Genomic DNA, 20,956 nt, shown 5'->3' on the forward strand with positions numbered 1-20,956 from the left:
TTAAGTTGTTAACTTTAATTTACTTTTCTGTCATATGCCATTGGTGATTTAGACTTCTCTTTTGGCCGGGGATATTTTCTTCAAAGGAATACTTATCAGCAAGCAAATACGTAAAAGCAGGTTACGGTAGAGCCCTACCTGCTGCCCGCCCTCCCAGAGTGCACAAAAAGTTTTCCATTCATGCATGTATTCATTCAACAACTATTTAACCAATGAGCACCTACCACATGCCAGTTAAGGAGATGAATAAGGAACTAAGGCAGATAAGACCCCTTCCCCAAAAGCCTAGAATACAGTTTTAAAACTATTGCTTTAAAAAAACTGGTCCTGGGCCAAATGCTGAAGAGAAAATCCTTCCCTCTGCTCTCTCACTCCTTCCAATTCTTACCAGCCCCAGAGGGCCCAACAACTCTTAAGGCAACAGCAGAAATATCTTCTGATAGAAAGAGAAATGTAAAGCAGTCCTATAATCTTCACTAGAAAACAAGTCATTAATTACCTGGAGATCTATTTTAAGTACAAATTTAAAACCCATAGCACTCTACAGTAAGGAATATATTAAAAGGTACCCTAAATCTGGATCAGCACTGGCTGCCATTATGAAGAGAAGCTTAGTGAAAACAGTCCTTATAACTGGCTACTACAAAAAAAAAAAAATGAATTTGAATCCTTTCAAATCATGGCAAAAGTGACACTGGAATGTAGTATCTACAATAAATTGTTTTTTAAAAGGTTCATTATTAAGGCCAAGATGGATAGACAGTAATAGGGATACAAAATATCAGAAACTAGAATGAATTCTTTTGGCTGCCTCAAAAGTAAAGTGCTTTCTGAATTTTTTCCCAAGGTTTGAACAGATCCTGAAGGTATAATAGAACAGCAGAACTCAGGGCCCAGAATGCCTGGTTCCAATCTTAGTAAATCGTCATTTACTAGCAGTGTGTTGATCTTGGACAAGTTAGGAAATTTCTCTCTACCTCAATTCCTCATCTGTAGAATGTGATTAATAGTAATGCCTTACTCCACAGGGTTGATATAAAGATTAAATGTGTCAGTGAAATACTTAGAAGGTCATGTAAAATACTTGCAATTAACGCCTGAAAAAAGTAATCAAATACTACATCATTACCAGAAGCAAAAAATGCCGCAATATATACCCATTTTCTTCTTATGAATTTACTAATACTTGACATAATTCTATGTTAAGAAGTTGAGAAAATATAAGCAAAAACATTAAAGTAATCTTTAATTTACAGATGGAGTGTATAACAACTTTCCCCTACCTAGGTATAGGTATGCAAAATTCAAAACAAGAATTCAACAGTCATTGCTACTAAGTATTCAATTAGTTTAAACAATGCAGTTTCAAACCATTCCTCTCTGGTGGCCACTGAGTACCTAATTTAAGAAAAAATGCAAAATGTGTTATTGTTGCTATGTGTAAGAAAAATTTCTCTATCCTTTCTATTACTTGCTGATGTTAACCTAGGACCATCTGGTATTCATGACAATGAACTTCACTATAAGCCACTGATTTCCTTACCTTTCTATTATCTAATATTTGAGCTACACGTCAAAGTAAACAAATGCTGCCACCTTGTGGTGTGACGAGTATGGTATTAAATAACCAAAAGTGATGCATAAGCAAAGGAAACAAATTATAAAAGTAAGTTTGTGGTTCAGTTTTTTTTCTCGGTGAGATTCTCACTGCAATAAATGACCAACACTAGATACACTTTATGCAATTTTACAGTAAGAATAATTTCTTCTACAATGTAATGAAACAATGCACAAAATTCAACATTTTTTGTCATCTCTAATATGTCTTTACCCCTCCTCCCAAAAGAAACTCTTCATTAAATGTCCTAATCTGAACCTTTTCAGATGGCACCCCTAAAAATGAAATTTAGGAATAAACTTGACCTTGAGGTAAAAGACTTATATGCTGAGAAATATAAATCATTAATAAAGGAAACTGAAGATTTAAATAAATGGAAAGATGTCCCATGCTCTTGAATTGGAAGAATTAATATTGTTAAAATGGCCATATTATCCAAAATAATCTACAGATCTAATGTGATCCCTATCAAATTATCCATGACATTTTTCACAGAACTAGAACAAATGATTCTAAAATTTATATGGACTCCAAATTGCTATTTGGAGCAAATCCAAAGCAATCCTGGAAGAAAAGAACAAAGCAGGAGGCCTAACCCTTCCAGACTTCAGACAATACTACAAAGCTACAATAATGAAAAAGCATGATATTGGCACACACACACACACACACACACAAACGGACATATGAATCAATGGAACAGAATAAAGAGCCCAGAAATAAGCCCACACACCTATAGTTAATTAATCTTCAAAAAAGGACTAGCAATATGATCCAGCAATCCCACTCCTGGGCATATATCCAGAGAAAACAGTAATTTGAAAAGATACATGCACCCCATTGTTCACTGCAGCACTATTTACAATAGCCAAGACATGGAAGCAACCTAAATGTCCCAACAGAGGGATGGATAAAGAAGATGTGGTACATATATACAATGGAATATTACTGAGCCTTAAAAAAGAATGAAAGAATGCCATTTGCAGCAACGTGGATAAACCTAGAAACCATCATACTAAGTGAAAGATAAGCATCATATGATATCACCTATATGCTGAATCTTCAAAAAAAAAAAAAAAAGGATACAAATGAAACATACTCACAGACTACCAAAGACAACAGGTGGTGGGGGTGGGAGGGAGAGACTAGGGGTTTCGGACTGGCGCATGCACACTGAGGTATATGGAATGATTGGCTAACAGGGACCTGTTGTAGAGTATAGGAAAATCTACCCAATATTCTGTGACATTCTTTGTGGGAAAAGATTCTGAGAGAGAAGAGATATGTGAATATGTATAACTGGGTCACTTTGTGGTACAGCAGAAATTATCACAACCTTGTAAATTATATTTCCATTAAAAAAAAAAAGGCTGCTGTCAACATTCAAAAAAATCTTCAAAAAAATGAGGCAAGAATATATAACGGGAAAAAGATGGTCCCTTCAGCAAGTAGTGCTGGTGAAGTGGGACAGCTGCACATAAATCAATAAAGTTAAAACACATCCTCTCACCAGACACAAAAACAAAATCAAAATGGCTTAAAGACTTAAACAGAAGACATAAAACCATAAAACTCCTAGAAGAGACTGAAGGCAAAACATTCTCTGACTTAAATTGTACCAATGTTTTCTTAGTCAATCTCCCAATGCAATAGAAATAAAACCAAAAATAAACAAATGGGACCTAATCAAACTTACAAGCTTTTTTTTTTTTTCTTTTTATGGCTGCACCTGCAGCATATGGAGGCTCCCAGGCTAGGGGTCTAATCCGAGCTGCAGCTGCCAGCCTACACCACAACCATAGCAATGACAGATCCAAGCCGTGTCTGTGACCTACACCATAGCTCATGGCAACGCTGGATCTTTAACCCACTGAGTAAGGTCGGGGATCAAACCTGCAACCTCATGGTTCTTAGTCAGATTTGTTTCTGTTGCACCACAATGGGAACTCCAAACTTACAAGCTTTTGTATAGCAAAGGAAACCATGAACAAAACAGAAAGACAACCTATGGAATGTGTGAAAATATTTGCAAAGGATGTGACCAACAATGGCTCAATTTCCAAAACATACAACAGCTCAGACAACTCAAAAAAACAAAACAAAACAAAACAAAAAAAAACCAACCCAATCGAAAAATGGGCAGAAAACCTAAATAGATATTTCTCCAAAGAAAAAATACTAATGGCCAATAAGCACATGAAAAAAATGCTCTACATTGCTAATTATTAGAGAAATGCAAATCAAAACTACAATGAGGTACCACCTCACACCAGTCAGAATGTGTATCATTTTAAAAATCTATAAATAACAAGTGCTGGTGAGGATGTGAAGAAAAGGGAACCCTCCCACACTGCTGGTGGAAATGTAAGCTGGTACAACCACTACAGGAAACAGTATAGAGATTCCTCAGAAAACTAAGGATAGAGTTATCATATGATCTAGCAATCCCACTCCTAGGCATATATACAGACAAAACTATAATTCAAAAAGAACCCCTATGTTCACAGAAGCACTATTCACAATAGCCAAGACATATAAATAACCTAAACGTCCACTGGCAGATTAACAGATGCAGAAGATTTGGCACATATGTATAATGGAATACTACTCAGCCATAAAAAGAACAACATAATGCCATTTGCAATAGTGTGGATGGACTCAGGCATTATCATCCTAAGTGACAGAGAGAGGATGACAAATACCATATGATATCACTCATGTGGAATCTAAAATATGACAGAAATGAACCTACCTACAAAATAAAAACAGGCTCAAGGACAAGGAGAACAGACTTGTGGTGGCCAAGGGGGAAGTGTTGGGAGAAAGATGGAGTAGGAAGTTGGGGTCAGCAGAAGTAAGCTAGTGGACAAGGAGGGGGTGAACAAGTTCCTGCTGTACAGCACAGGGAACTATATTAAGTGTCCTGTAATAAACCATAATGGAAGAGAATATATTTTTTTAAAAGAATGTATTCATATCTATATAACTGAATCACTTTGCTGCACAGCAGAAATTAACAACATTGTGAATCAACACCTCAATTTAAAAAATTATACTAATTTTTTTTAAAAAGTCCTAATTTGAGAGGATTTAAAAGCCTTTAAAATGAATTTATTATCAGTGATGTGTCTGAATGTGAGAAACTAAAAAAAGCAAAAAATGACCAGGGTTGTGAAAGTTCCAAAGTGCCTTTGATACTGAGGATAATATGTTCCTTTGATACGAACAACAGTCATCAATTCTGCCTGATAAACTTTGAAAATTGGAAAATTTTCCTTCAGAAATGTTAATTCAATGTAAATAAGAGAAAAGAATAAGTTTTAACATCTAAGATGAAACAACTAAAGGTACTTTTAATTTTTTTTTTTTTAGGGCAGCACCTGTGGCATATGGAAGTTTCCAGGCTATGGGTCTACTTGGAGCTGTAGCTGCTGGCCTACACCACAGCCACAGTAACATGGGATCCAGGGGATCCGAGCTGCATCTGTGACCTACACCACAGCTCGAGGCACTTACCCATTTAACCCACTGAGCTCCTTAAACCACTGAGTGTGGCCAGGGACCGAACCTGCATCCTTATGGACACTAGTCAGGCTCAGACCCCTCTGCACCCCAATGGGAACACCTAAATTTCTTAATTTGCTTGAAATATGTTGATAAAACTAATATCACTTTCAACAAGTGATATTTCCAAACTGAAATCTGAAGTATTCCTATGACAGTACACTTCTGCCTCAGAATACAAAGCACTCTAATATGTCTTTGCATGATGGTTTTACCTGTTTTTAAAAAACAGAATTATATTATATCAGGCTGAAATGGCTTTCAAGAATGATGGAAAAAATAGCTCTTACTCTTTTATGAATACATAGAAATGTATAACCAATTCTACATTCTCTAACTAGAAGCCCTACTTTGTAATATGATGTTAAGAAGGAAATTTTTATTTTGTTTTTGGTTTTTTTGTTCATTATTTAATGGAGAAGAAAATGAAATACAGGATGAATTCATGATGGTCAGGGACATTAATCAATATTACAACAGAGTTCCAATCTACATTACATTGGAGGTGGGTAGAGCTATGTAATTATAGGTAAATCCATACATAGTAGGTCAATATTACTTCTTCTATAAAGACACTGAAATAAAATTGAGAGCTCTCCTAAATCCAAGCATCAAATCTGGCCTGTTCATGGTTATACTCCTAGCCTAGCCCACACTAGGTGTTCAATGAATTTTTGTTAAATAGATTAATTACTCATTTAATTAATTAGTTAAATGAGTTCCACAATCCACTGCATTTAAAAAAAAAACAATTTTTTTAAGGGCCGCATGTGCAGCATCTGGAAGTTCCCAAGCTAGGGGTCAATAGGAGCCACAGCCAGTGGCTTACCTGGGCTGCAATGCTGGATCTTTAAGCCAGTGAGGCCAGGGATCAAACCTGAATCCTCATGGATTAGTTGGGTTGGTTACAACTGAGCCACAACGGGAACTCCCCAAACTTTTTAATCACTTCAGTGCATGACTAGGAAAATTCACATTGCCAACATATAGAAAAATAAATAAATGTATGATTTTTATCTTATTCATTACCAAATTAAACAAGACTTGAATACAATCAAAGATTTAATGTAACAGTCTCTTTAGCTAATGACCTAAATTTCAAGATCAATGTTCATATACATTGATAAAAATCTTGTCATGCAAGTGGAAAAGAACATGTAGTTTCAGTAACTTTAAACAAGTTAAAACTTGCCAAATTCATAATCTGCATCAAAAATATCTTTTTAAAGCCTTCTTCATTCAATTTAGAAAATCTGAACATAGACTAGCAATCTGATGATTCCAAGAGACTACTGCTAATTGTGTTAGATGTAGTATAGCCCTGTGGTTTTATAATGTCTCTATTTTAAGACTTAGATATTCTTAAGAATGGAGGGCTGATATGACTTAATACCTGGGTTTGTTTCAAAATACTTAAGCAAAGAAAGTAAAAATAGAGTATCAACGAAGCGATCCTCATACTTGCAAAATTTGGTTCATTGCTGAGTCTGGGAAATGGTTGCATAATGGATTCCATTCTCTCCATCTTTATGTATATTAGAAATTTTTATTAAAAAAAAACTTTAGGCATTCTTGTTGTGGCTCAGTGGTTAACAAACCCAACCAGTATCCATGAGGATGCAGGTTCAATTCCCGATCTTGCTCACTGGATTAAGGATCCGGCATTGCCATGAGCTATGGTGTAGGTTGCAGACACAGCTCGGATCTGGCATTGATGTGGTTGTGGTATAGGCTGGCGGCTGTAGCTCCAATTCACACCCTCGCCAGGGAGCCTCTATATGCCATGAGTGTGGCCCCAAAAAGACAAAAAAAAAAAAAAGTCAAGATAATGAACATAAAAATAATATAAATAACAGAAATATAACTAGAAAATTCCAATATTTAAAACTAATAAGAGAAGTCTCAATAATCCATGAGTCAAAATAAAATCATATTTGAATTTTAAAAGCTTCCTGAACTGAGTAAAAATGACAAGATATTCTTTAATACAGTAACAATTAACAATCTAAAAAGAAAACTACAAAGATAATTCCATTTATAGCAGCATCAAAAAAATAATTAGGAATTAACCAAGGAGGTAACTTATACAATGAGAAGTACTGAACACTACTGACAGAAACTAGAGCAGACATAAATGAAAATGCATTCCATGTTCATGGTGGAAGACTGAATATTGTTAATACCACCCTACAAAAGTAATCTACAGATTTAATGCAATTCCTATAAAAATCTCAATAACTGTTTTTATAGAAATAGAGAACCCATCCTAAAATTCACATGGAATTCCAAAGGACTGAAGGGTTCTTACTTCTTGATTTCAGAACTTATTACAAAGTCATAGCAGTCATGAAACAAAGAAGAGAAACAGCCATACACACCAATGGAATAGAAGAGGGAACACAGAAATAAATACTTGCATACTTGGTCAAATGATTTTGGACAAGAGTGTCAAGACCATTCAACTGGGAAAGGACAGTTTTTTTCAACAAATGGTTCTGAGAAAACTGGGTGTCTAAAACAATATAGAAAAATCAACTCAAAAAGGATCAAAAACCTAAATCTAAAACCGTAAAACTCTTTTCACAACTTTGGATTTGGCAATGATTTCTTGGATATGACACCACAGAAACAAGCAATCAAAGAAAAAGTAGACAAATAAGACTTCATAAAACTTTTTAAATTGTGTGCATACCAATACTAACCTAATAAAAATGCAATCCAGAGAATGAGAGAAAATATTTACAAATCTGATAAAGGGTTAATATTCAGAATACAAAGAAAACTCCCCAAACTCAATAACAACAAAAACTCAATTCAAATATAGGCAAAGGACTTTGCGAATAAACATTTTCCCACAGAAGATATACAAATGACCAGTAAACACATGAAAAGACATTCAGCATCACTAATCATTAGGGAAATTCAAATCAAATCTAAGCAATACGACCCCACACCCAAAAGAATGGCTACTATCAAAAAAACTGAAAAAAAGTACTGGCAAGGATGTGGAGGAATCATACACTGTTGCTAGAAATGCAAACTGGAAGAGTCCCAGTAGAAAATGGCATGGCAGTTCCTCAAAAAATTAGTTACCATATGATCCAGCAATTCCATTTCTGGTTACATACCCAAATGAATTATAAGTAAGGCGTCAAAGAGAGAAATTTTTATTCCCATGTTCATAGCAGCATCATTTATAGTAGCCACAACATAGCAGCAACACAAATATCCATTGACAAACGGAAGACCAAAATGTGGTCGATGTGTACAACAGAATGTTATTTAGCCTTAAAAAGGACAGAAATCCCGACATATGTTATAACATGAATGAACACTGACAACAATAACTAAGCCAGTTACAAAAGGACAAATATTGCACCATTTCACTTATATGAGATGCTCACAGTAGTCAAATTCATAGACAAAGAAAGCAGAATGGTGGCTGCCAGGACTGGGGGGGCAAGAGGGAATAAGGAGTTATTGCTTAATGGGTACTGAGTTTCAGTTTTGTAAGATGTCAAGTATTAAGGAGATGGATGGTGTTGGCTAGTTGCACAGTATTATGAATGTATTTAATAACACCGAACAGTATAAGACGGTGAATTGTATGTTAAGTGTATTTTACTAGAGTAAAAAAAATTTTTGGAAAAAAGAAAAGATACAGCATCAAAATTTGTGAGATTCAATTAATACAGTGCTCAGAGGGAAATTTATAACACAAATTATATATATTAGGAAAGAAGAAAGGTTTCAACTCGGTCCCTTCAGTTTCAGTTTCTACCTTAAAAAAATGAGAAAGAGAAGGGTAAATTAAATTTAAAGAAAGCAGAAAATGGGAAATAATAAAGTTAAGAATAGAAAGCAATGAATCAGAAAAAATAGGGAATATCAATAAACCAGAAGCTGGCTCTTCAAGAAGATATTGAAAACTTCTAAGCCAGTCTATTAAGTAAAAAATAAATAAATAAATAAATAAATAAATAAATGGAAACAAATTTCTAAAATCGAGGATGAGAAAAGGAACATTACTGCAGAATCTAAAGATACTAAAAAAGGATAATAAAGGAATATTATGAACACTTGCCTGCCAATAAATTCAACAATCTAGATAAAATGGACAAGTTCCTTAAAAGGCACAAACTAAAAATAATGCTCAGTCAAGAAGAAACAGATAACTTGATGAGCCCTGTGTTCGTTTGTTTTTTTAATTTAATTTGTATTTAAAAAATCTTCCTTCACAGAAAACTCAGGACCAAGACAGCTTCACTGGAGAATTGTACAACATAAGCGAGAAAGAAATAATACCAATTCTTTACAAACTCTTCTAAAAACTGAAAAGGAGAGAGCACTTAGGAGAACAAGCCTTGTTGTCAAAACAAAACAAACTGCAGCCCTATGACAGGGATACTAATAATCATTCCCTTTTAGAGATAAACCACAACACTATAACTGCTTCTCAAATTCAATTAAATTCTAGGTACTCTTGCAAAAGAAAATAGTAAAGAGTGTTGCCCAGTACTTACCTTGAAACTATGCTGGAACCATTATAGAGATCACTAGCATATGATAACGTAGCCAAAGGTCGTACTGAATTATATCGAGTAAACTTGGACAAGCATTCCTGAAATTCATCCAACTGGCTTGCAGTTCGACTGTCATCTATATGAAGAAAACAAAATAAAATAAATGAGCTGCAACACAGGTCGACAGCAATATCCATGGATTAAAAATTATAAATATAAATAACAATTCTTAAAGTGTATTTAGGGAAGACTATCATACACAAATTAATTAGCAATCTTTCAGCTTTAATAAAAATTTCTTAGTGGTTCTTGAAAGATACTGTCTCTTTCAACCCCAGTAAGAACATACTGTGTATCCTCTGGTGTTTAAGCAATAATTACTGGCAAAAACAAAAAAGTACCTTTGATCAAGACACATTAAATCATTAAAACAAAATCCCTTATCGGTGGAGAAAGTGAGGGAGGAGAGAGGAACATATATATAGGACAAAATATTTGTTAGTTTGAAGGAACATGTTTACAGGGAGACTTCTTCATGCTCGTGTTTATTTACTGTCAAAACACAATTCATAATAACTTACTTTAGATTAAAAATTGATTTTTAAGTAAAAAGAAAGTGAAACTTTATTCATGTAATACTCTGAAGTGTTTCAAATCCAATTATGTAACAAAAGTAAAAAAATGCAATGTATGAATTATTCATTCTCAAAATCAAACTTAAAATAGGTTCCCTCAAATGTCTTAATAGAATATGGAAAACACTAATTCTATCCAATAAAATACTTCACAAATAATCCAGGTAAAGTTCATTTCAGTATACTGTTCTAAACTAAATGATGTAGAATTTAAATTAAAAAATCAGCTTATGAAGGACCTGAGAGCTAATCTACTCTCCAGTGTAGAAGCAAGTCTACAGTGAAAGCCTGAATAAAAACATCATTGCTTTGCAAAACTGCTTCAAGTTTGGACTTCTATTTTCCTTCCCAAAGAAAGAAAAGTAAAGCACACAATAGCTTTCTATACTGAAACGCTGGAAATAAGTCTGCTTTAACACTGTGTTTTCATACCATCTTGCTTATTCTTAGCTCATATACATATATATGCATACACACACATACAACTTAAGGTAAACTTTTTTCATTTCTCTTCGTAAATGTGCTCTGGAAATAATAGTAAGTGAAAAGAAATTAAGATACAAGAATTGTAAGTCAAAAGAGTTATTATATATACCACATGATATATAATAAAGAATTTATTTTATCAGAAGATATTTGGTTATCTTGAATTGTTGACATTTATAAATGTACCTATCAATTATTAAAAAGAAGAACAATTATTTGGAGAAACTAAGGAAGCGTCTGTCCCTAATATTTTACATTTTAAAGACCCAAACAGTCATCCAACAACCTATGTTTAAAAAGACTCTATTTTGTAGTGTTTCGATTCTAGAAAGAGCAAAAGGAACAAACCCAATCAGTATGCAATATCATGTTACTAAGCTAAAGCTCTTGGCCCACAAAAATCACTCTTTGGAAATTCAAATTATAAATAAAAACAGGTTACTGGGGCGGGGGAGGAAATATCAACTGTACTTCCAAGTAGTTTGGATAAAATAATTCATTGGTTCTTTTGATATACAACCCTACTACTGTGATCTACTTAATAAATACTGAAAAGAGAGCTACTTTAGATATCCACTTAAAAACGGCTTTAATCTATTCTTTTACATTTTGACATCAATTCCTAAGTGTACAAAATTCACAAGCATTTAAGAATGTCTATTTTTTACAAGATCACAATCCTTTTCTAGGGTAGTTGAACTTCTGCCATCATACCCACTCATTTAACATCTACTTCTAAAAGAAATTATAAAAACACTAAAAATAGTTATTTCAGTATCTGAAAGTATAGGGATTAGATTTTATTTATCTGGTTGTGAAAAGGTAGGATTTTGTTTGCTTGGTTGGTTTATGATCAATACCCATACATCACATGCTGGCCTATCACCTCTCCTATTCTAATTACAGATTAGTTTGTAAAACCGTTTTCACTGTCTCTTTTCTCTCTTCTAATGCTTTATAATTTAGCTTCTTTTTCAATTACAATTAAGAGGTCAAGGCATTAATTTATTAATCTCCGTCTCTCATTTTAATAGCTAAAACTTAAAGTTGGGGATGGGGACTGGATTCTCATTTGAAAACATACAAAAGGACAAACTCTTAGGTACCCCATTATGTAAAAATTTAAATTTTATCCTTATAGTCAAGGACACTAGGGGGAACTTCAGTAATATGATTAGTGTAGTCAATGTGCATATCTGATTAAGTTTGAGATGACTAAAAACTAAAGATAACATGTTTTAAGTACAATACAGCCTTGTCTACAAAAATAAAAATCTAATCTTCCTCCTGCTTTTAACTTTACTTTACCTTCCTATAAAGCTATATCCGCAAAATAAATTAAATCGGTTCACACTTATCTTTACTCTCCCAGAGCACTAATTATGCTCATTATTTAAAAATTATTAATCAATAGCCTACTCCAACCTCTCTCCCACCTCGTTCTCATTTTTAAAAAATGTCTGCCATTCGCCTGTGGTTGTATCTCAACATCATACTGACAAGCAACATCTGAAAGGGCTACTGTGGACTTTCTGCCGGTCAGAATGTAAGTCTCAGACCACTTTCAATTTAACAGCTTCCTACCATAGACTACAGACCATTAGAGAAGTTTAAGAAGGGGTTTAATTCTCAGACAATACAAAGAAGCTTTCCATTTGTAGGAAAGCCACTGACTATTAATTTCAAACACACTTAGAGACAGCTTGGCTTCTTCCTAGTCTTCACAGGAAAAATACTATGCAAATCTATATGTTTTTTCCTCCACCTCCAATCCTGAGGCAAATTTGTCCAAAAGTGACAAGCAATGTGAAGGTCATTTTACAAACATGCCTATTCAAGAGAAAACCAAGGCCAAATTTTTAACAATTAATAAAAAATATCAGACATCTTTTTCCTTTGGTGGTCCTCATTTTAAGCAGGTCTACTATGAATGACATCAATTAATTGAGAATCTAAATTATACTAAGCATTGTATTTTATATGCATCATCTACAGTCCATTAAAAAAACAACAACAAAAAAACCCCTGGAAGATGGGTATAAATGGCCCTAACTCCTTTGTGAGCAAAGACACCAAGAAAGGCTAAAGATTAGAGAACAAAAGGGCACAGAAATATACTACTTTTCTGTAGCAACAAAAATATTATATGCTATCACGTACAAATCTTTTTGTAAGTTATTTCCTCTACTTTGAGTATGTTTCCAATTATCTTTTTTAAGGTAATACTAGCCCTGACTAAATACAACTTCTCTGAAATCCCTACAGTAATCATAATCACTCTCTTACATTTCACTGTCTACAACTTGGCCTGGTTTTTTCACTCCCTGTTATATTAGCAGATATTCTTCTCTATTCCCTTAGGGCCCTCTGCACACTTACATAACATGTAATATCACATAGATTTATTTACCTGTTGCTTTCCCCCACTAAATTTAAAATACTCCTTGACAATACCAGTTCTTTCCTCTTTTTTATTCTTAGCACAGAGGACAATACTTAGAATTTAACAAATGTTGAATAATAGGAGGCAACTGAATTGAACTTATTTTTGCTAGCTACCTCTTCATGGCTGATTTGTTTTTTAAGTTTACTCAGCTTGCTATACAAAGATTAAAAATTCCCAAATAAAGAATAAAAATAGTTATGGAAAAGCAATGTTCTCCAAGATGTCTAAGAACTTCCACAATGTCAAAAATGCACACTTTTACTTTACGAATAGAACTTTCCATAAATCCAGCATAAGAGGCTAGATATGGATATGGAAATAGGAATTGAGATATCTTAAGAAGTCCTGAATGTGTACCTGAGATACGAGACATCCTTGTAGAAAAGTAACATTGCTCTAAGTCTTCAAAATGAGCAGTGAGTCGTTTTCGTCTTGATGCTAATGTGCTGTTATACCAGGGCTGTTTCTTTGTCTAAGGTGATAACAAGAAAAGACACTTGTAACTTAGAATAATTCATACTATCTTTCATCACAGAATATCCAAATGCTTGCATATTTTTGTAATTTGAAAAGTTCACACTAAAATAATTACAAATCATTAAAAACTCAATAGTGATTAGACCATATTTTCCAATTCTTATTTTAAAGGAAAAACAGCCCAATTTTATAAGAATAATATAAGAAGCTTCTTTCAATTCTCGAAATTAAATGAAGATAGAATCCATTATGACATTCTAAAACTTAGTATTTTGAGAATTTTAATTTTTAGTAATTGTTAGAAAACAATTACCAAGAGAAAACTAATTACTTTTTCATCTCCTTATATTGCAGCCCTATACCTTTTGAATAAGAGGAACAGCACTTGACTGTACAGAATAGGTACTTAATATTATTAGGTTAAGGGGCCATTAATATGTACTAAGTTTGACATATACATTAGAATAGAATAAATCATATATATATTTTGATAGCAACAACAAATCTGAAATATATTGGCATAAAAATCATATGAAGAACAAAAGTCTATGATCCCAAATATATAATACCAACTCCATGCTAACTAAAAGGTATGCCAATTCTTCCACAAATGGTTATTACCTACTTGGCTTGGTTATCACCTATTACGCTTGAGGCACATTAACAGATGAAGAAATAAGAAACATAATGAGACCCTGAGATGACACAAGTTAACCAATAATCATACCACAACTGAAAATGTATTAAGATGCATTAAGAAATATTAAGTTGCTTCTTAATTAACAAATAATATTTCAGTTACTACTTAAATATTTATTGAATTAATTAAAAAGTAACTTAATAGTAGTAACACAAGAAAAAACATTTATCTAAAGTAAACTCCTTCTAAGAGTAGACAATAAGAATTATATTTCAAAGAAGTGCTTGGATCACAAGAAAAAGAGACAAATTCCAAAGAGATAAACAGCCAAACAGTAAACTGCACTCAGAGAGGTGACAGTAAACAAGATATAACAGAGTAGAAAGAGAAAGAAGGAAATTCTTTAATTAAATTGATGGACAAGCAGATTCAACTGCAAAAAATAGAGAGAGAGAAAGGAGAGGATAATCTAATTTGGGGACAAATATCTACAAAAGAACAAGTACTAGAATTGGAGAATAAAAAGAGAATTCGCAAATTGAAAGATAAATCTGAAAGAATTAACCAAAATGAATGTATTTGAAGAGTTGATGCTGACAATTTTCCAAAACTGAAAACATACATTGACAGAGACACAGAAATTATTTCTGTCAAGAAGGATAATTAAAAAGAAATCCACAATGAGATACCCTAAAGAAAAACTGTTTTTGTCCAAAACAGGTAGATTTTAAAATCAAAGAGAAAAGATACCTCATCTAACAGAAACAATTAAAAAAGGCAAAAAACTTCTCAAAAGCAAAGAGAGAAGCTAGAACAGAGTAAATTTTGGTTATTCTTAAAAAGTTAAAAGAAAATAACCCCAATCTAAAATTCAGATCCCAAAAAACTATCCTGAAATAACATGAGCAAAATATTTTTTCATGTGAATGAAAACAAAGATTATTACCAATAAGCCATTTCTTTAAAATTACTGATACCATGTACTTGAAAAGTTCAATAATACAAACTAGAAGGTCTGAGACACAAAATCAGAAACACAATGAAACTAGTAACCAAGTAAGTAATTTTAAAATATTGTTTGTACATACATTAATTTATAGTATCTAATTTATGGGGTTTAAGAATAAGACCAAATAAATATACCAAAAAAGAGCATATAGGTCAGAGAGGACCCAAATATTTTTACTTGAAAAGTCTACCAAACATAAGGAAGATAAAACATCAGTCTTTTACAAACTCTCAGAAAACACTTCCCAATTTGTCTTATGAGGCCGGAATAACCATAATACCCAAACCCAAACAAGGACATTCGGGGAACAGAAGGAAAGGAGGGGAACAAGCACCCATGACAAAATAATAAAAAATCAATCCCAATAACATGTAAAAAGAATAGCTTGTCGAGACCAAATGGAGTTTAGTCCAAGAACGCAGGGTGGTTTTCATACTGGAAAAAATCAGTCAATGCAATTCATCAAGTGGGCAGAATAAAGAATAACCATATAATAATTTCAAGAGATGCAGAAAAAGCATCTGACAAAATTCAACACATTTCTCACCTAATGGATTAGCAAACATTGAAAAGCATAATTTATTCTGTCAGATATAGGCTCTGAGAAAGACACTAAGAAAACGGGCACATTCATATATTGCTGGTGAAAATGAAAACTGGTACAATCCTTTGGGGAAGGAAGATGATTTAGCAATATCAATCTGTCTGTCCTTCCACCCATCTACAGCTTTGACCCAGCAATCCCAAGTCTAGGAATGCACACTGAAGATACACTTCCAACAATATAAAAAGACACATGCACAAGTTAATCACTGCAGCACTACTTGTAATTTCAAAATAATATAAAATGTCTTTAAGAAACAAACTGATTAAGTAATCTTATGCATCTATAAAAAAATGAGAAAGATTTCTATGCACCTCTATGGATTCGTTTTCATGATAAATTATTAAATTTAAAAAAGCAAAATGCAGAAGAGAACCACCAAGAAAGGCACCCTTTGCAAAAGAAAGGAGAAATAAGAGAATATATATGTGTATCATTAAAATCTGACTAATAAAATTGGTTACCTATAGGGGGTAAGAAACAAGGTAGTGGGAAAAGATAAAGGGTATGGGAAGTAGTAGAAGGGCAGGAGGGGTGGTATTTATTGAGTATGACTTTTTGTATAGCTCTGATCTTTAGAATCAGGTTAATATTTCATATATTTTTTTTAAAAGTTTGTATGTAATAAAGATGCAGGTGGTTGCTGGAACACAACCAGAAACAAATGAACTTAACTGTATTTCAAAGAAATACTGCAGTTAATATTCATGGAAAATTAACAAATCCAAGTAACCTTCAAACACACTATTACTTACTATATACTCTCTCAGACTAAAGATAAAAAGAAATTTAACTAAATATCCAACACACTAGTTAGTAGATTTGTTTTCTTATTAATTTCTATATTGGTTTCTTAATTTTTATAGTAAGTCTATGACAATAAGTAAATTGTATTTTGATAATGAAAGGTGGGCTTCTGTCAGAAAAGGAACTACAGATACAGAAAGGGTTAAAGCCACAACATGGGAATTATCTTATGGCACAGCAGGTTAAGGATCCAGCGTTGTCAGTGCAGTGGCTTGGGTCGCTGCTGCGGGGAAGGTTCAGTTTCTGGCCTAGGAACTTCCATATGCCATGAGCATGGCCAAAAAAAAAAAAAAGCTACAATGTAAAAACCATATAAAAGAATGAAGTAATGCCATTTGCAGCAATGTGAATAGATTTAGAGATTATCATGTTAAGCGAAGTATGCCAGAGAAAGACAAATATCATGGGATAACATTTATATGTGGAATTTAAAATATGACACAAATAAACTTATTTACAAGACAGAAACAGATTCACAGAATTAGAAAACAAATTATGGTTACCAAAGGGATAGAAGGGCAGAAGAGAGATAAATTACGAGTATTGGATTAACGCATACAAACTACTATGCATAAAATAGGCAAACAACTAGGACGTACTACATACCAGAGGGAACTATACTCAATACCTTATAATAACTTACATATACACTCTGAAAAAGAATATATAAGTGAATCACTTTGCTGTACACCTGAAACACTCAACACTGTAAATTATACTTAATTTTTAAGAAATTTAATAATAAACATGGAAGAAATGTAACAGTTTGCATCCCCCAAACCCATCCATCCCACTCCCCCCCTCCTCACCCCTGAAACCCCAAGCCTGCTCTTCTTGGCCATGATCTGTTTCTGTTTTTTGTTTACCTGTTTGTTATTTTTAGACAGGATCATCTGTTTCATATTTTAGATTCCACAAATAAGTGCTATCATACGGTATTTGTCTTTTTCTTTCTGGCTTACTTCACTTGGTATGAGAGTCTCTAGATCCTGCAAATGGCATTGATCTTTTTTATGGCTGAGTAATATTCCATTGTATATATGCACCACATCTTCTTAATCCACTCATCTGTCAACAGACATTTAGGTTGTTTCCATGTCTTGGTTATTGTGAATAGTGCTGCAATGAACATGGGGGTGCATGTGTCTTTTTTAAGGAATGTTTTTTCTGGATATATGCCCAGCAATGGAATTGCTGAATCATATAGTAGCTCTATATTTAGTTTCCTGAGATACCTCCATACTGTTTTCCATAGTGGTTGTACCAATTTACATGCCCACTAACAGCGGAGGAGGGTACCTTTTTCTCCACACCTTCTCCAGCATTTGTTATTTGTTGACTTGTTAATGATGTCCATTCTGACTGGTGTGAGGTGACACCTCACTGTAGTTTTGATTTGCATTTCTCTAATAATTAGTGATATTGAGCATTTTTTCATACGCCTATTGGCTCCATATGTCTTCTTTGGAGAAATGTCTATTTAGGTCTTCTGCCCATTTTTCCACTGATTTGTTTGGGTTTTTGTTGTTGTTGAGTTACATGAGTTGTTTGTATATTTTTGAGATTAGGCCCTTGTCTGTTGCATGATTGGCAAAGATATTCTCCCATTCTGTGGGTTTTCTTTTTGTTTTTTTGATGGTTTCCTTTGCTATGCAAAAGCTTTTGATTTTGATTAGGTCCCACTGGTTTATTTGTGTCTTTGTTGTCATTATTCTAGGAGGTGGATCAAACAAGATGTTGCTGTGATTTATGTCAAAGAACATTCTGCCTTTGTTTTCCTCTAGGAGTTTCATAGCTCTGGCCTTATATTTAGGTCTTTAATTCATTTTGAGTTTATTTTTGTATATGGTATTAGATAGTGTTCTACTTTCATCCTTTTACATGTAGCTTTCCAGTTTTCCTAGTACCATTTATTCAAGAGGCTATCTTTCTTCCACTGTATGTTCTGCTCTCCTTCGTCAAAGATTAGCTGTCCATAGGTACTTGGGTTTATATCTGGGCTTTCTATCCTGTTTCATTGGTCTATATTTCTGTTTTTGTGCCAGCACCATATTGTTTTGATGACTGTAGCTTTGTAGTATTGTCTAAAGTCAGGAAACCTGACTCCAATTAAATCTTATATAGGCTCGTTTTTATTTCTCTCAACGTTAATCATCTTGTGTTTTTCCTATTTTCCTGAGTTCAATACCTAGTTCACTTATTTTTATTCTTATCTAAAAATGAATCCATTTAATGATATAAATTTTAGGATAATTCTGACCAAAATTTCATAAATTTTGCTACATAATATTTTTTCCAGCATTATTTTTGAATTGTTCATAGCAACATCTAAATCTACTCTTTGACAAAAGGAATTCAGGGTCTTTAGTTTACTCTGTGTCTGTCTTAGTTATTTATTCAAGGTCCTTTTTCAGAGAATGTAGATGGTACAATTTATCCAGTTTTTGAATCAATCTATTTTTCTAAATACTCCAAGATTACTATTAATAATGTATATCCTTTGATGCAAACTATGAAGTGAAAGAAGTACCTATTAAACCAAGTTTAACTCATCTCACCCAAAGAAAAATCCAGTGTCTTATAGTACCTAAGATAGTCATATACCAAAGAGGCCTCATTTATATTTTTCTCCCCCTTGTTCATTCCTCTCCAGCTATAATGGATTTCTTGACTATGTCACCTATGCTTCTACCCCAGGGTTTACATAATTGTTATCACTCAGTCAAGATCTTCCCAGAGATATTCACAGAGTTTGCTCCCTTACCTTCTCTTGTTTAAAGGTAATCTATTTTTATTACTACCAGTATTTCTCCAACTTGACTGAAAATTTGGTTACAACAGTTTTTGTATGTTTTATTTTTGTTCACTACAATAGCGTCTAGTAAGCAGGAGTTACTAAAAAACAAAAAACAAAACCGTTGGTCGAGTAAATTAATATTTGAAACCATGCCTAGGTTAAAATCTCTGCTCCCTCCTCTAGCTATATTACCTTGAGCAACCTCCTTAACTCTTCCGTGCCCCAGCTACCTTCTCGATAAAAGAGAAAATAGTAATAGTACTTATCTCATAGGAAAGTTCTAAGAATTAAAGCAGTTAATACATGTAAAATACTTAAGCAATGTCTATGAATAGTAAATGGAAGATGTTACCTAACTACTAATATTAATATTTTAATTACTTCTTGAGCTATACAGTTAGCCCTCTATATCCTCAGGTTCTGAATCTACAGATTCAACTAAATGCAGGCAGAAAATATTCCAAAAAAAGAGAAATTCCACAAAGTTCCAAAGAGCAAAACAAATTTGCAGCTGCAATGGCAACTATTTACACAGTTTCACATTGTATTTTAAAACTTTTTAATAGCATTACATTATATTAGGTATTATAAGTAACCTACAGATGATAAGATATACAGGAGGATGTGCTGCATACGTTACTTACAAGTTTACATCAATTCATATAAGGGACTTGAGCATCCTTGGATTCTGGTATCTGTCAGGGTCCTGGAACCAGTCCCCCATGGATACTGAGGGACGACTATACTTTAAAATCTTTTACCATGTTTAAGTTTTAGTCAATTTTTAAAAATTTCTAATAGTTTTTGCTTTATAAAAATACAAATGCTTTATATTATGCCACACAAATTACTATTACTTTGGGGGATTACATCTTTTCTTATGTGAAAAACTGTATCTGTCCTCTGTGCTTTCTTACTTGAGTTCTATTTTGGTCTGTACTTTTCCTCCCTTTATTATTCCTTTGTTTTTGTTTCTGCTATATTCCTTACCATTCCTACATTTGCCAGGCTTATCCTCAACTACTCTGTTTCCAATTCATTTCGTGTCAATTTGTTTTATATTTTTCTCTTCTAAAGAGTATAGCTAGAAATGAAGGGTAAGGACTTTGGCACAAGAGTCATAGCAGTTCTATCCCAAGAACACTAGCAGGTTTTCCTGCTCAACAACTTCCCTGTCCCCCCAACGGATGTTAAGGCTGGAGTCTCCTGGGAGTGTGCTTCACCCAAAAGCACACTTTTAATCTGCATACAGTGACCCACATGGTAGGCAGCCTTCCTAAATATTCTTTTTATCTTCTATGAATTACTTTTCAGTTTAGAGTGTAAGGATAGCAATATGTCAATGGGATT

The 20,956-nt window shown here is 33.5% G+C and overlaps 1 protein-coding gene across 3 annotated transcripts in view; it reads right to left on the reverse strand.

Annotated features, from left to right (window-relative positions):
- The window catches only part of COP1 (COP1 E3 ubiquitin ligase), a 200,655-nt gene that overhangs the window by 91,208 nt on the left and 88,491 nt on the right, over positions 1-20,956 (reverse strand). For all 3 annotated transcript variants that reach the window (XM_047753827.1, XM_047753829.1, XM_047753828.1), the window contains 2 exons: positions 13,630-13,744; positions 9,706-9,841 (listed from right to left, as the gene is read on the reverse strand). In XM_047753827.1, the coding sequence (XP_047609783.1) occupies positions 9,706-9,841; positions 13,630-13,744 (251 nt within the window). The remainder of the gene's footprint in view (positions 1-9,705; positions 9,842-13,629; positions 13,745-20,956) is intronic.

The sequence above is a fragment of the Phacochoerus africanus genome, chromosome 11 (assembly GCF_016906955.1).
Source record: "Phacochoerus africanus isolate WHEZ1 chromosome 11, ROS_Pafr_v1, whole genome shotgun sequence".
Classification (NCBI taxonomy): domain Eukaryota; kingdom Metazoa; phylum Chordata; class Mammalia; order Artiodactyla; family Suidae; genus Phacochoerus; species Phacochoerus africanus.